Raw genomic sequence first — 17,749 nt, forward strand, 5'->3', positions numbered from 1 at the left:
AATGGGGCCCTGTCTTGTGGCTGCGCATGCTCTCTCCATTTACTTTTAAGAGACTTCCAAAAATGGGTGAGGGTACTTCACTATTTTTGGAACAACCATGTAAGTGAATGGAGAGAGCTGTGCCCGTGCGCCCACTTCTCTATTTGAGCAGCCGCAAGACCGGGCCCCATTCTCCAGTGGGCGAGGGTCCCACTTCTGAATATTTATGGCATATCCTGTGGACATGGCAGCTAGACCCTTGGGGATGGGCATCAGGAAACCCCCATACACATCAGATAGTAAGCCAGCCTCACTGAAACCTTCAGCTGATGTAATTTGCGCGGGCACGTTTAGATGCAAGATGTGTAATAAGAAAGCACGGGATTCTGTAGAGTGCAATCTGAAATGCTCAGTTCCCAATAACCCATACTGGTCTTCCTTACCTTTATGTATTCTCTGATGTCTCATTAGAGATCTGTGTTCTTTAAAATATCTCCCACACTCCAGGCATCTGGTGCTTTCCTGGGTGCTGAGTCTGTCCAGATCACTGCCATTTTCCTCACAGCCCGATCTTCCTGGCTGTGCCTTGCGTTTGTGAATTTTTTGATGAACAACTAATTGTGATGCCCAAGTAAAGCTTTTTTCACAGTACGGACACCGATAGAGTCTCTCCTTTCTGTGGACTTTCTGATGCTGGGAAAGACTAGAATAGCGGCTGAAACATTTCCCACAGTCTGGGCAGATTTTAAGCGTCTTTGGCGTGTGAGTCCTCATATGTCTGACCATAGAAGACTTGAGGCTAAACCTCTTCCCACACTCCAAGCACACGAAGAGCTTCTCCCCGGTGTGTATTCTCTGGTGTACAATAAGGGATGACTTCCGTGTGAAGCTTTTCCCACAGTCCATACAGTGACATATTTTGTGTGCGCTGTACTTTTTTTTTCTATTCTTAATAGGTTGCTTCCTAGCGTCCGCTACATTTTCACATTTCCCAGGTTTTTCTTCTTGCTCTTCTACAACATCCACCTTATCTTGATCCATGTTCAGATGCTAGCAGTAGCCCTACTTACTGTAGTAAGCATCTCACTTCCCATTCTCATACTTTGCTCCTCCACGGTTCATCCTTTTGAGCTTTGTATGCAGAATATTCTTCTGTTCAAAGAGTATAGAATAATCATTTAGTCATATTCATTCCAGTAGATATTTTTGACATTAACAAGAATAGGTCTGACTTTGAATATTCTAATAGTCACAGCCTGCAAGGAAAGCAGTTAGTGTCTACTAGCATATCATTGCTCAACCACTTTGGATCATTCATGGTTAGGGATGAGCGAACTCGAACTGTATAGTTCGGGTTCGTACCGAATTTTGGGGTGTCCGTGACACGGACCCGAACCCGGACATTTTCGTAAAAGTCCGGGTTCGGGTTCGGTGTTCGTCGCTTTCTTGGCGCTTTTGTGACGCTTTCTTGGCGCTTTTTGAAAGGCTGCAAAGCAGCCAATCAACAAGCGTCATACTACTTGCCCCAAGAGGCCATCACAGCCATGCCTACTATTGGCATGGCTGTGATTGGCCAGAGCACCATGTGACCCAGCCTCTATTTAAGCTGGAGTCACATAGCGCCGCCCGTCACTCTGCTCTGATTAGCGTAGGGAGAGGTTGCGGCTGCGACAGTAGGGCGAGATTAGGCAGATTAACTCCTCCAAAGGACTTGATTAACTGATCGATCTGCAGCTGTGGATCATTGAGCTGCTGATCCTCAATTGCTCACTGTTTTTAGGCTGCACAGACCGTTTGTCAGTCTCATTTTTCTGGGGTGATCGGCGGCCATTTTGTGTCTTGTGGTGCGCCAGCACAAGCTGCGACCAAGTGCATTTAACCCTCAATGGTGTGGTTGTTTTTTGGCTAAAGCCTACATCAGGGTGAAGCTGTCACACCAAGTGCATTTAACCAGCAATAGTCTGTTCATTTTTTGGCCATATACAAAATCAGGGGCAAGCTGCGCCTGTCACCAAGTGCATTTAACCCTCAATGGTGTGGTTGTTTTTTGGCTAAAGCCTACATCAGGGTGAAGCTGTGACACCAAGTGCATTTAACCAGCAATAGTCTGTTCATTTTTTGGCCATATACAAAATCAGGGGCAAGCTGCGCCTGTCACCAAGTGCATTTAACCCTCAATGGTGTGGTTGTTTTTTGGCTAAAGCCTACATCAGGGTGAAGCTGTCACACCAAGTGCATTTAACCAGCAATAGTCTGTTCATTTTTTGGCCATATACAAAATCAGGGGCAAGCTGCGCCTGTCACCAAGTGCATTTAACCCTCAATGGTGTGGTTGTTTTTTGGCTAAAGCCTACATCAGGGTGAAGCTGTCACACCAAGTGCATTTAACCAGCAATAGTCTGTTTATTTTTTGGCCATATCCCAGTCTAATTCTGTCACTAAATCCATACCGGTCACCCAGCGCCTAAATACTAGGCCTCAAATTTATATCCAGCTAAATCTGTCCCTAGTGCTGTAGCTGGGCGAGTTATTTAGTGTCCGTTCAAGCACATTTCTTGTTCTGGGTTGAAATACAATTCCCAATTTAGCAATTTCATAATTTAGTGGTTCCTGCTATATCAGAGCTATTTGAAATCTATCCCAAAAAGGGTATATAATATTGAAGGTGCACATTGGGTCATTCAGAATAACTTCACACACACCCGCTACTGTGTATTTCCAAGTCTAATTCTGTCACTAAACCCATACCTGTCACCCAGCGCCTAAATACTAGGCCTCAAATTTAAATCCCTCTAAATCTCTCGTTACCGCTGTACTGTTGTTGCTGGGCAAGATATTTAGTGTCCGTCAAAGCACATTTTTTGTTCTGGGTTGAAGTACAATTCCCAATTTAGCAATTTCATAATTTAGTGGTTCCTGCTATATCAGAGCTATTTGGAATCTATCCCTAAAAGGGTATATAATATTGAAGGTGCACATTGGGTCATTCAGAATAACTTCACACACACCCGCTACTGTGTATTTCCAAGTCTAATTCTGTCACTAAACCCATACCTGTCACCCAGCGCCTAAATACTAGGCCTCAAATTTAAATCCCTCTAAATCTCTCGTTACCGCTGTACTGTTGTTGCTGGGCAAGATATTTAGTGTCCGTCAAAGCACATTTTTTGTTCTGGGTTGAAGTACAATTCCCAATTTAGCAATTTCATAATTTAGTGGTTTCTGCTATATCAGAGCTATTTGAAATCTATCCCTAAAAGGGTATATAATATTGAAGGTGCACATAGGGTCATTCAGAATAACTTCACACACACGCTTCTGTGCATTTCCAAGTCTAATTCTGTCACTAAATCCATACCGGTGACCCAGCGCCTAAATACTAGGCCTCAAATTTAAATCCCTCTAAATCTCTCGTTACCCACCGCTGTACTGTTGTTGCTGGGCAAGATATTTAGTGTCCGTCAAAGCACATTTTTTGTTCTGGGTTGAAGTACAATTCCCAATTTAGCAATTTCATAATTTAGTGGTTTCTGCTATATCAGAGCTATTTGAAATCTATCCCTAAAAGGGTATATAATATTGAAGGTGCACATAGGGTCATTCAGAATAACTTCACACACACGCTTCTGTGCATTTCCAAGTCTAATTCTGTCACTAAATCCATACCGGTGACCCAGCGCCTAAATACTAGGCCTCAAATTTAAATCCCTCTAAATCTCTCGTTACCCACCGCTGTACTGTTGTTGCTGGGCAAGATATTTAGTGTCCGTCAAAGCACATTTTTGTTCTGGGTTGAAGTACAATTCCCAATTTAGCAATTTCATAATTTAGTGGTTTCTGCTATATCAGAGCTATTTGAAATCTATCCCTAAAAGGGTATATAATATTGAAGGTGCACATAGGGTCATTCAGAATAACTTCACACACACGCTTCTGTGCATTTCCAAGTCTAATTCTGTCACTAAACCCATACCTGTCACCCAGCGCCTAAATACTAGGCCTCAAATTTAAATCCCTCTAAATCTCTCGTTACCGCTGTCCTGTTGTAGCTGGGAAAGTTATTTAGTGTCCGTCAAAGCACATTTTTTGTTCTGGGTTGAAGTACAATTCCCAATTTAGCAATTTCATAATTTAGTGGTTCCTGCTATATCAGAGCTATTTGAAATCTATCCCAAAAAGGGTATATAATATTGAAGGTGCACATTGGGTCATTCAGAATAACTTCACACACACCCGCTACTGTGTATTTCCAAGTCTAATTCTGTCACTAAACCCATACCTGTCACCCAGCGCCTAAATACTAGGCCTCAAATTTAAATCCCTCTAAATCTCTCGTTACCGCTGTCCTGTTGTAGCTGGGAAAGTTATTTAGTGCCCGTCAAAGCACATTTTTTGTTCTGGGTTGAAGTACAATTCCCAATTTAGCAATTTCATAATTTAGTGGTTCCTGCTATATCAGAGCTATTTGAAATCTATCCCAAAAAGGGTATATAATATTCAAGGTGCACATTGGGTCATTCAGAATAACTTCACACACACGCTTCTGTGCATTTCCAAGTCTAATTCTGTCACTAAATCCATACCGGTCACCCAGCGCCTAAATACTAGGCCTCAAATTTATATCCCGCTGAATTTGAATACAATACATTGGGCCAAATAATATATTTGTTGTTGTGGTGAACCATAACAATGAGAAAAACATCTAGTAAGGGACGCGGACGTGGACATGGTCGTGGTGGTGTTAGTGGACCCTCTGGTGCTGGGAGAGGACGTGGCCGTTCTGCCACATCCACACGTCCTAGTGTACCAACTACCTCAGGTCCCAGTAGCCGCCAGAATTTACAGCGATATATGGTGGGGCCCAATGCCGTTCTAAGGATGGTAAGGCCTGAGCAGGTACAGGCATTAGTCAATTGGGTGGCCGACAGTGGATCCAGCACGTTCACATTATCTCCCACCCAGTCTTCTGCAGAAAGCGCACAGATGGCGCCTGAAAACCAACCCCATCAGTCTGTCACATCACCCCCATGCATACCAGGGAAACTGTCTCAGCCTCAAGTTATGCAGCAGTCTCTTATGCTGTTTGAAGACTCCGCTGGCAGGGTTTCCCAAGGGCATCCACCTAGCCCTTCCCCAGCGGTGAAAGACATAGAATGCACTGACGCACAACCACTTATGTTTCCTGATGATGAGGACATGGGAATACCACCTCAGCATGTCTCTGATGATGACGAAACACAGGTGCCAACTGCTGCGTCTTTCTGCAGTGTGCAGACTGAACAGGAGGTCAGGGATCAAGACTGGGTGGAAGACGATGCAGGGGACGATGAGGTCCTAGACCCCACATGGAATGAAGGTCGTGCCACTGACTTTCACAGTTCGGAGGAAGAGGCAGTGGTGAGACCGAGCCAACAGCGTAGCAAAAGAGGGAGCAGTGGGCAAAAGCAGAACACCCGCCGCCAAGAGACTCCGCCTGCTACTGACCGCCGCCATCTGGGACCGAGCACCCCAAAGGCAGCTTCAAGGAGTTCCCTGGCATGGCACTTCTTCAAACAATGTGCTGACGACAAGACCCGAGTGGTTTGCACGCTGTGCCATCAGAGCCTGAAGCGAGGCATTAACGTTCTGAACCTGAGCACAACCTGCATGACCAGGCACCTGCATGCAAAGCATGAACTGCAGTGGAGTAAACACCTTAAAACCAAGGAAGTCACTCAGGCTCCCCCTGCTACCTCTTCTGCTGCTGCCGCCTCGGCCTATTCTGCTGCTGCCGCCTCGGCCTCTTCCTCCGCCTCTGGAGGAACGTTGGCACCTGCCGCCCAGCAAACAGGGGATGTACCACCAACACCACCACCACCACCTCCGTCACCAAGCGTCTCAACCATGTCACACGCCAGCGTTCAGCTCTCCATCTCACAAACATTTGATAGAAAGCGTAAATTCCCACCTAGCCACCCTCGATCCCTGGCCCTGAATGCCAGCATTTCTAAACTACTGGCCTATGAAATGCTGTCATTTAGGCTGGTGGACACAGACAGCTTCAAACAGCTCATGTCGCTTGCTGTCCCACAGTATGTTGTTCCCAGCCGGCACTACTTCTCCAAGAGAGCCGTGCCTTCCCTGCACAACCAAGTATCCGATAAAATCAAGTGTGCACTGCGCAACGCCATCTGTAGCAAGGTCCACCTAACCACAGATACGTGGACCAGTAAGCACGGCCAGGGACGCTATATCTCCCTAACTGCACACTGGGTAAATGTAGTGGCAGCTGGGCCCCAGGCGGAGAGCTGTTTGGCGCACTTCCTGCCGCCGCCAAGGATCGCAGGGCAACATTCTTTGCCTCCTGTTGCCACCTCCTCCTTCTCGGCTTCCTCCTCCTCTTCTTCCACCTGCTCATCCAGTCAGCCACACACCTTCACCACCAACTTCAGCACAGCCCGGGGTAAACGTCAGCAGGCCATTCTGAAACTCATATGTTTGGGGGACAGGCCCCACACCGCACAGGAGTTGTGGCGGGGTATTGAACAACAGACCGACGAGTGGTTGCTGCCGGTGAGCCTCAAGCCCGGCCTGGTGGTGTGTGATAATGGGCGAAATCTCGTTGCAGCTCTGGGACTAGCCAATTTGACGCACATCCCTTGCTTGGCGCATGTGCTGAATTTGGTGGTGCAGAAGTTCATTCACAACTACCCCGACATGTCAGAGCTGCTGCATAAAGTGCGGGCCGTCTGTTCGCGCTTCCGGCGTTCACATCCTGCCGCTGCTCGCCTGTCTGCGCTACAGCGTAACTTCGGCCTTCCCGCTCACCGCCTCATATGCGACGTGCCCACCAGGTGGAACTCCACCTTGCACATGCTGGACAGACTGTGCGAGCAGCAGCAGGCCATAGTGGAGTTTCAGCTGCAGCACGCACGGGTCAGTCGCACTACAGAACAGCACCACTTCACCACCAATGACTGGGCCTCCATGCGAGACCTGTGTGCCCTGTTGCGCTGTTTCGAGTACTCCACCAACATGGCCAGTGGCGATGACACCGTTATCAGCGTTACAATACCACTTCTATGTCTCCTTGAGAAAACACTTAGGGCGATGATGGAACAGGAGGTGGCCCAGGAGGAGGAGGAGGAGGATGAGGAAGAGGGGTCATTTTTAGCACTTTCAGGCCAGTCTCTTCGAAGTGACTCAGAGGGAGGTTTTTTGCAACAGCAGAGGCCAGGTACAAATGTGGCCAGCCAGGGCCCACTACTGGAGGACGAGGAGGACGAGGATGAGGAGGAGGTGGAGGAGGATGAGGATGAAGCATGGTCACAGCGGGGTGGCACCCAACGCAGCTCGGGTCCATCACTGGTGCGTGGCTGGGGGGAAAGGCAGGACGATGACGATACGCCTCCCACAGAGGACAGCTTGTCCTTACCCCTGGGCAGCCTGGCACACATGAGCGACTACATGCTGCAGTGCCTGCGCAACGACAGCAGAGTTGCCCACATTTTAACCTGTGCGGACTACTGGGTTGCCACCCTGCTGGATCCACGCTACAAAGACAATGTGCCCACCTTACTTCCTGCACTGGAGCGTGATAGGAAGATGCGCGAGTACAAGCGCACGTTGGTAGACGCGCTACTGAGAGCATTCCCAAATGTCACAGGGGAACAAGTGGAAGCCCAAGGCCAAGGCAGAGGAGGAGCAAGAGGTCGCCAAGGCAGCTGTGTCACGGCCAGCTCCTCTGAGGGCAGGGTTAGCATGGCAGAGATGTGGAAAACTTTTGTCAACACGCCACAGCTAACTGCACCACCACCTGATACGCAACGTGTTAGCAGGAGGCAACATTTCACTAACATGGTGGAACAGTACGTGTGCACACCCCTCCACGTACTGACTGATGGTTCGGCCCCATTCAACTTCTGGGTCTCTAAATTGTCCACGTGGCCAGAGCTAGCCTTTTATGCCTTGGAGGTGCTGGCCTGCCCGGCAGCCAGCGTTTTGTCTGAACGTGTATTCAGCACGGCAGGGGGCGTCATTACAGACAAACGCAGCCGCCTGTCTACAGCCAATGTGGACAAGCTGACGTTCATAAAAATGAACCAGGCATGGATCCCACAGGACCTGTCCGTCCCTTGTCCAGATTAGACATTAACTACCTCCCCATAACCATATATTATTGGACTCCAGGGCACTTCCTCATTCAATCCTATTTTTATTTTCATTTTACCATTATATTGCGATGCTACCCAAAGTTGAATGAACCTCTCCTCTGCCTGTGTGCTAGGCCTAAATATATGCCAATGGACTGTTGCAGTGGTGGCTGACATGAAGCCTGATTCTCTGCTATGACATGCAGACTAATTCTCTGCTGACATGAAGCCAGATTGTCTGTTACGGGACCTCTCTCCTCTGCCTGGGTGCTGGGCCTAAATTTATGACAATGGACTGTTGCAGTGGTGGCTGACGTGAAGCCTGATTCTCTGCTATGACATGCAGACTGATTCTCTGCTGACATGAAGCCAGATCCTCTGTTACGGGACCTCTCTCCTCTGCCTGGGTGCTGGGCCTAAATTTATGACAATGGACTGTTGCAGTGGTGGCTGACGTGAAGCCTGATTCTCTGCTATGACATGCAGACTGATTCTCTGCTGACATGAAGCCAGATCCTCTGTTACGGGACCTCTCTCCTCTGCCTGGGTGCTGGGCCTGAATATATGCCAATGGACTGTTGCAGTGGTGGGTGACGTGAAGCCTCATTCTCTGCTATGACATGCAGACTAATTCTCTGCTGACATGAAGCCAGATTGTCTGTTACGGGACCTCTCTCCTCTGCCTGTGTGTGTGCTGGGCCTAAATATATGCCAATGGACTGTTGCAGTGGTGGCTGACGTGAAGCCTCATTCTCTGCTATGACATGCAGACTGATTCTCTGCTGACATGAAGCCAGATCCTCTGTTACGGGACCTCTCTCCTCTGCCTGGGTGCTGGGCCTAAATTTATGACAATGGACTGTTGCAGTGGTGGCTGACGTGAAGCCTGATTCTCTGCTATGACATGCAGACTGATTCTCTGCTGTCATGAAGCCAGATTGTCTGTTACGGGACCTTTCTCCTCTACCTGGGTTCTGGGCCTAAATTTATGAAAATTGACTCTTACAGTGGTGGGTGACGTGAAGCCTGATTCTCTGCTATGATATGAAGACTGATTCTCTGCTGACATGAAGCCAGATTGTCTGTTACGGGACCTTTCTCCTCTGCCTGGGTTCTGGGCCTAAATTTATGAAAATTGACTCTTACAGTGGTGGGTGACGTGAAGCCTGATTCTCTGCTATGATATGAAGACTGATTCTCTGCTGACATGAAGCCAGATTGTCTGTTACGGGACCTTTCTCCTCTGCCTGGGTTCTGGGCCTAAATTTATGAAAATTGACTCTTACAGTGGTGGGTGACGTGAAGCCTGATTCTCTGCTATGATATGAAGACTGATTCTCTGCTGACATGAAGCCAGATTGTCTGTTACGGGACCTTTCTCCTCTGCCTGGGTTCTGGGCCTAAATTTATGAAAATTGACTCTTACAGTGGTGGGTGACGTGAAGCCTGATTCTCTGCTATGATATGAAGACTGATTCTCTGCTGACATGAAGCCAGATTGTCTGTTACGGGACCTTTCTCCTCTGCCTGGGTTCTGGGCCTAAATTTATGAAAATTGACTCTTACAGTGGTGGGTGACGTGAAGCCTGATTCTCTGCTATGATATGAAGACTGATTCTCTGCTGACATGAAGCCAGATTCTCTGTTACGGGACCTCTCTCCTCTGCCTGGGTGCTGGGCCTAAATTTATGACAATGGACTGTTGCAGTGGTGGCTGACGTGAAGCCTGATTCTCTGCTATGACATGCAGACTGATTCTCTGCTGACATGAAGCCAGATTCTCTGTTACGGGACCTCTCTCCTCTGCCTGTGTGTGTGCTGGGCCTAAATATATGCCAATGGACTGTTGCAGTGGTGGCTGACGTGAAGCCTCATTCTCTGCTATGACATGCAGACTAATTCTCTGCTGACATGAAGACAGATTCTCTGTTACGGGACCTCTCTCCTCTGCCTGGGTGCCGGGGCCTAAATATCTGAGAATGGACTGTTCCAGTGGTGGGTGACGGGAAGCCAGATTCTCTGCTATGGAACCTCTCTCCAATTGATTTTGGTTAATTTTTATTTATTTAATTTTTATTTTAATTCATTTCCCTATCCACATTTGTTTGCAGGGGATTTACCTACATGTTGCTGCCTTTTGCAGCCCTCTAGCTCTTTCCTGGGCTGTTTTACAGCCTTTTTAGTGCCGAAAAGTTCGGGTCCCCATTGACTTCAATGGGGTTCGGGTTCGGGACGAAGTTCGGATCGGGTTCGGATCCCGAACCCGAACATTTCCGGGATGTTCGGCCGAACTTCTCGAACCCGAACATCCAGGTGTTCGCTCAACTCTATTCATGGTATAATAACAGGATAGGTCATAAATGTCTCACAGATGCAGGTCCCACTCCTATTTGCTCGGCTTCCGTGACTGCCATGAAAGTGAATGGGGAAAGGCACGGCCACCGTTCCATCCTTTCTCCACTTGGAGGCAGCAGCAGGCACTCACTTTACTGGGTCAACCCTTGTTCTCCTCACTAGTGCAGGTCCCAGAGCTTGGGCCTGCATCTATCAGACATTTATGGCGTTTCATACTTGATCCTAGCTTGAGGAAGGACTTGAGAACCAAAATGTTACCCAGCTTAAGTGCATAAATTATCTGTATATTAATTTAAGCCTTGATTGTGGTTCCTTCACTCTCTGCTCAATATCTTTGAAGGTCCCTAAGTAGTGAGTACCCAAACTCGGTCACAGAACCACAGGACTATCATGCCAGAGGCGAGTGCGAACTTTGGATATTATTCTATCAGAAATGAACAGTATATCCTGATTATATACAATAAATGTTTAAGGTGGAGATTTCTCTTTAAAACAAATCCCATGCTTAAAGGGAACCTGTCACCGGGATTTTGTGTATAGAGCTGAGGACATGGGTTGCTAGATCGCCGCTAGCACATCCGCAATATCCAGTCCGCATAGCTCTGTGCTTTTATTGTGTCAAAAAAACGAATATATGTATGTAAATGAGTCTACTAACGTTTCCGGAGCCCAGCCACGCCACTGTGAAGGAGCCCAGCATCCTCCGAATCTCCTCCTTGCTCCCCGACGTCACAAAGCTAGAGCGCCGTAATCTTGCGATGCGCGATCTAGCGCATGCGCAGTGTCGGCATAGTGTTCCTTCACTGTGCTGGCATCAGCCTCAGGGAACGAACTGCGCATGCGCTAGCTTGCGCATTGCGAGATTACGGCACTTTAGCTTTGTGACATCGGGGAGCAAGGAGGAGATTCGGAGGATGTGGGGCGGTGCTGGGCTCCTTCACAGTTGGCGTGGCTGGGCTCAGAGTCAGAACGCTGGACTCATCTCTTAAGCATGAAGGAGACAGGACTCATCTAAGGTTAATTTACACATCTATAAAATCTGTTTTTTTGACACAATAAAAGCCACAGAGAGCTATGGGGACTAGAGGCAATCTAGCTGCCCAGGTCCTCAGCTCTATACCCAAATTCCAGGTGACAGGTTCCCTATAAGCTTAAAAAAAAAAAAAATTATCCATGCAAAATATGTACTGCACAAATGAGGCGGCAATTGAATAGCCTACATTGGTTGTATGTAGGGTTGTCACGATGCCAAAATTTTGATTCAATCTTGATACCATAAAAAAGTATTGCGATACTCGATACCACGCGAAAAAAATAATACACCAAAAAAGCCGTGTGCATTTCGCATTTTATGGAACGTCCGGCTCATAATCGAACAGTCCTATCTTATTTGGGGGAACAAAGTGATAAAAAAATGGCGAATCGCGCATTTTATTTTATTTTTTCTGTTACGGCGTTCACGGCATAGGAGATTTTTTTAAAATATTTTTATAGTGTGGAATTTTTGGACGTGGCGATATGTAATATGTTTTACATATTTTAAATGTAAAATTGGGGGTGATTTATACTAAATATTTTTTTTTTTTTTTTTTTTACCTTTTTATTTAATAACTATTTCCCCTCTTAGGCCCCTTTCACTCGAGCGAGTATTCTGCGCGGGTGCAATGCGTAATGCGAACACATTGCGCCCACACTGAATCACGGATGGTTGCTAAGAGGTGTTGTTTGTAAACATTCCGTTTTTTATTACGCGCGTGCAAAACACATTAAATCGGATTGCACCCGCGCGATAAAAAAAATTAACGCAATCGCAGGCAAAACTGAATTAACTTGCTTGCGAAATCGCCCATTTTTAACTGAACGCTTCCGGGTCTAATCCATATTGCTCGTCTGCAAGGGGCCTTAGTGGCTAGAACATGGGATCTTTTCATCCCTTGTCCTATTCACCCCAATAGAGCTCTATCAGGGTGAATAGGACTTCACACTCTCCCTGCTGTCCTGGGCTCTGTGCACACGGCAGCAGGGAGATTACCATGGTAGCCAGGGCTTCAGTAGCATCCTGGCTGCCATGGTAACCGAACGCGATTACACTGCTGGGGCTCCGATCGGAACTGCCACTGCACCACCAATAAATGGAGTAGAGGGGACTCTGTGGCCACTGCCACCAATGATTATAATACTGGGGGGGGGGGGCGCACTGCGCCACCAATGAAAATAACTAACGTTTAATACAGATACAGGAGGCAGGTGCCGGCTATGTGATTCTGCCACCGACACACGCCTCCTGTATCAGTATAAGGGTCCATTCACATGTCCATGAATGTGTCCGCACCCGGACCATGCCCCCGATCTTCCGTCCGCGGCTCCGGAGAAAAATAGAACATGGCAGTTCTATGGGGGTGTCGGCTAGGTGTACCACGTATCCGCTATACACTACGGACGTGTGAATGGACCCTTAAACGTTAGTTATTTTCATTGGTGGCCCCTCCGCCTCTCTCTCCTCTCATTGGTGGCGGTAGCGGCAGCAGCAGCACAGGGGGGGGGGGAAGAGAGTGAGTTCCTCTCCACTGTGCTGCTGAGGGAACATGGCATGTTCTGTGATACTAGGCTGCGCAGTAGAGCAGCCTAGTATCAGTTAAAGGCAAATCTTGGTATCAAATCGATACCGGTACAAAAGTATTGATAATTCGATACTCGGTGCAACCCTAGTTGTATGCACCAGATTTATTACAGGGGCTCACGCTAGATCTGTGATGGCAAACCCCCGGCACACCTGCTGTGGTAAAACTACGACTCCTAAGATGCACACTTGCTTGGCTGTTCTCAGAACTCCATAGAAATGAATGGAGCATGCTGGGAGTCATAGTTTCACCACACCTGGAGTGCCGGAGGTTAGCCATCACTGCACAAGAGGATAAATGTGGTGCAGGGAGAGACACTTTTGTAAAGGCAGATTTATGGCTGATTGAATTATTTCTTGGTGCAAAACGTTAAGTATTAGGTCACGCCTCTTTCCCGCAAAGACACAAATAACCTCCAGATAGGCCATCAGTATCAGTGACACCAGACGCCCCTGTAGATCAGCTGTTTGGAGAGAACACAGCACTGGTATGAGCGCTGCCTTCTCCTCACCCTTCACCTGCTCACTGTCGACAGCTGCCCTATCCCAGTCCCGTTCACTTGAACTGCTCCTTCTGATTCACGTGACGCTGTAATTACAGTGCTCGCCGCATGTGCAGGTGTGGTCCACAGACAGAGCATGCTGCTGGGCCGCATTGTGTACTGATACTTTCTGTTACTGCTATGACACTGAACTGGTTGTACAAGTTTTTGGCCATGACATAACCTCTAACCATGAGATACAATGTACTCTGCAGGCAGCATGTTATAGAGCAGGAGGAGCAGAGCAGATTGACAGATACTTTTTAAAATGTGTACACATAGGTAGCTGTCAATCACCGATATGGCCGCCCACTTGGTCATGTGAACTCAGAAAGACCGTCACTTTCTGCACTGGTCTTGAGATTCCCTGCAAAGTCCTCATCATAATCTAGGCACATCCTCCTGCAGTCCGTGCGCCGAAATGGAAATCTATGGCAGTTCAGAGCTACCGTAGATTTCTGGTTTCATTTGCCCCAGAAAACTTGCATAAATTTGTCTCTGGCCACGCTCCCTTTGTGAAAAGTCACAAACACATAGCTTGTGAGTCAGGTGCAAGGGAGAGTACATCAATCTGCTCAGCTCCTGTATTACACGGTGACAGGTGCACTGGACTGTAATATCAATGATCTATCTTTAGGTTAGGTCAGTGATAGGCCAACTGCGGCTCTCCAGCTGTTTCAAAACTACAACTCCCACCATGCCCTGCTGTAGGCAGTCTTTGCATGCTGGGAGTTGTAGTTCTGCAACAGCTGGAGAGCCGCAGTTTGCCTATCACTGGGTTAGGTCATCAATATCAAATTGGTGGCAGTCCGACTGCTGGAACCCCCACCAATCAGCTGCATGCAGCGGTATTTGTCCAGCGAAACCAGGCGGATCACCCCTGGATCTCATTATAGTCAATGGGGATCCGGCGGTACAGTTGAATCCGGCAGTGCCGCATACAGTGAGCTCCAGGAGTCTTACCCTCAGCTGGATCAGACTACCAGAATTCAAATGAGGCCTAAAGCTACAGTCTCACGAACATATTTTGTTTTCGTGTCCGTTCCATTTTTTTTGCGGATTGGATGAGAACCAAATTATTTCTACAGACCCGCAAAAAATGTGGACAGCACACCGTGTGCTGTCCGCATCAATATGTCCATACCGTAGCACCGCGAAAAATATAGAGCATGTCCTATTCTTGTCTGTTTTGCGGACTAGGATAGGCATTGTTACAATGGGTCCACCTAACAAAAACTGATGCAATACGGATGCCAAAAGGACGTCATCCGTATGGAAGCACAGATCTGTTCTATTTTTTTTTACGGTGCGGATGGATCACGGACCCATTCAAGTTGAATGCGTCTGGATTTGTCGCCGCTTTCGCACGGATGGGGCCCGTGCATTGGGGACTGCAAATTGCAGCCCCCAATGCACAGAATGGCCAAACAACAGCCGTGTGCATGAAGGCTTAGGACTCATGCACACGACTATGTATTTTGGGGTCTGCAAAAATGGAACGGAACAGCTGGCCCCTAATAGAACAGTCCTATCCTTGTCCGTATTTTTTTGCGGAACGGAGACATGGACATAACGTAATAACTTCCATTTTTTTTGCGGACCAATTGAAATTAATGGTTCCGCATACGGTCCGCAAAAAAAACGGATCGGACACGGAGAGAAAATACGTTCGTGTGCATGAGCTCTTAGACTGAGGGTATCCACAGCATCAAAATCAGTAGCAGATAAGTAGCTGTTTTTGGTTGCAGATTTATAATTTGCTGAAGGTTTTAGGGTACTTTCACACTTGCGTTGTATGATTCCGGCAGCCAGTTCCAAACTGTATGCAAATGCATGTCATTTTTTCTGACTGATCAGACATTTTTCAGACTCCTGATCAGTCAGAAAAATGCATTGCAATACCGGATCCGTTTTTCCGGTGTCATCAGGGAAAACGGATAAAGTATTTATTTTTGTCACACTTTTAAAAGGTCTGCGCATGCGCAGACTGGAATAACGGATCCTTCAATGCAGCAATTTGAATGCCGGCACTAATACATTTCTATGGAAAAAAAATGCCGGATCCGGCATTCAGGCAAGTGTTCCATTTTTTTGGCCGGAGATAAAACCGTTGCATGCTGCGGTATTATCTCCGTCCTGAAAAGTCAAAATGACTGAACTGAAGACGTCCAGATGCATCCTGAACGGATTGCTCTCCATTCAGAATGCATAGGAATGATCAGTTCTTTTCCAGTATTGAGCCCTTAGGACGGATCTCAATGCCGGAAAAGAAAAATGCTAGTGTGAAAGTACCCTTAGAGGAGTTTTTACAGGAGTATTAGAAGAGGTTTTTTTTAGGTTTTTCTGCTTCCCCATTGACTTCTATGAAAAAATCCACAGTCAAATCTGTTTCAAACTCAAAGTAATTTGTCACTTCTCAGGGTTTTTTTCAAATCATCTACTAAAAAAAAAAAATATATTTTTTTTACACTGTGTGCACATGGTCATGCACATTTATTTTTATTTATTTTTTACAATAAAATGGAACCCGTCATCGGGATTTTGTGTATAGAGCTGAGGACATGGGTTGCTAGTTGGCCGCTAGCACATCTGCAATACCCAGTCCCTATAGCTCTGTGTGCTTTTATTGTGTAAAAAAAAACTGATTTGATACATATGCAAATTAACCTGAGATGAGTCCTGTCCCCGAGATCAGTCACATACAGGACACATCTCAGGTTAATTTGCATATGTATCAAATCACTTTTTTTTTTACACAATAAAAGCACACAACTGGGTATTGCGGATGTGCTAGCGGCCATCTAGCAACCCATGTCCTCAGCTCTATACACAAAATCCCGGTGACAGGTTCCCTTTAAAGCTCTGAACATACCCACATTTTCACCCCTGTGATATGAGCATTGGAGAATTTCGTGCTCCGATGCTCTCCCTTGCCCTGTGCTGGGAGGCTTCCGCCCAGCAGTGTTCCTAGAACTGACGTCACCGGCTCTGGTGGGCCGGCTTTAGTGCTGCCCTAGCCATTTTACAGGTTAGGGCAGCGCTAAAGCCCGCCCATCAGTATCGGTGACATCACCAGGCTCACTGCTGGGCGGAAGCCTCCGCCTGGGTGTCCCTATGGGGAGCCCGGTATGTCACCGCATCGCCTGAAAATGCCTTTGCCCTGTGCGATTCAGTGCAGGGAAAAGGAGAGCATCTGGTGATCATATCAGGGGGCTGACTGGGTGAAAATGGGGATATGTCCGAGTTCAGCTCTGAACCCAGACAACCCATTGATGAGGTTGTCTCATCTGAGACATTGGTGGCATATACTGGTGATATAGCTAGGTGCAGGTCCTATCCATCTCCAGGGACCCTAGAAGTTAGCGGACAGTAGCGCCCTCAACTCATTTCAAAGGGACTGCCGAAAAAAGCAGCCCAGTAGAAGTGGATAGAGCGGTGGCCCTGCTTGAAAGGGGAGTGTGCCGCTCATGCACAGTGTACTTTCCTTCACTTTCGGGGGTCTGTTCTGAAGATACCTGCGGATCCCTGGGGTGGAACCTGCACCTGACATTGGTGGCACATCCTAGCGGTATGCCACCAATGGGTGAGATGGGCCAACCCCATGGGGAAACTGTTGGTGGAGTTTTGGTGCTGCTGAATCAGTGTCGGATTTTAGCTGTGGGAACATGCCCTGGCACTGGCTGCAGTACAGATAGGGGAGGCCTGCTCTGCCTCCAGCCCTGCCACTACCTGAGCACAAGCAGTACATAGCATGCGACCGGATTTACTACCAACCTCGTTCTCTTCTGATGCAGCACCCATGACCCTCAGTGGCCGGATTTTTTCCTTCCGGGTTTTACAGCAAAGGCTGCTGGGAGTTGTAGTCCAGCTCTGCAGAAACACGACCGGAAGCTGTAACTGCAGAATGACTGTAAATATTGTATGGCGCTTCAGTGTCTATAGAGGGCAGTCAAGAGTAGCGCACTCCGGTAACTATGGCAACAGCAGACCACCGCCGAAAAGCCTCTCGCGCAGTAGCTCCACTTACCCTGCACTAGCACTAGCGCCCCCGTCCGTGGCGTGTTCCCGCAGTGCTATGCGCTAAATGTGCGGAGCCTAGTCATGTGACCGCTCAGTGTCAT

The 17,749-nt window shown here is 47.7% G+C and overlaps 1 protein-coding gene across 3 annotated transcripts in view; it reads right to left on the reverse strand.

The window, feature by feature from the left end:
• Positions 1 to 17,717, reverse strand: part of LOC122923586 (zinc finger protein 271-like) — a 36,156-nt gene extending 18,439 nt beyond the window's left edge. The window contains exons 1-3 of one of the 3 annotated variants that reach the window (XM_044274441.1): positions 17,656 to 17,717; positions 17,403 to 17,498; positions 423 to 1,131 (exon numbers count right to left, since the gene is read on the reverse strand). In XM_044274441.1, the coding sequence (XP_044130376.1) occupies positions 423 to 1,020 (598 nt within the window). In that variant the 5' untranslated portion in view covers positions 1,021 to 1,131; positions 17,403 to 17,498; positions 17,656 to 17,717. Of the gene's footprint in view, positions 1 to 422; positions 1,132 to 17,402 lie in introns of all 3 variants that reach the window. The other 2 variants (XM_044274442.1, XM_044274443.1) reach the window with 2 other exon arrangements.
• Between the last annotated feature and the right edge of the window lie 32 nt (positions 17,718 to 17,749).

The sequence above is a fragment of the Bufo gargarizans genome, unplaced genomic scaffold (assembly GCF_014858855.1).
Source record: "Bufo gargarizans isolate SCDJY-AF-19 unplaced genomic scaffold, ASM1485885v1 original_scaffold_1767_pilon, whole genome shotgun sequence".
Lineage (NCBI taxonomy): Eukaryota > Metazoa > Chordata > Amphibia > Anura > Bufonidae > Bufo > Bufo gargarizans.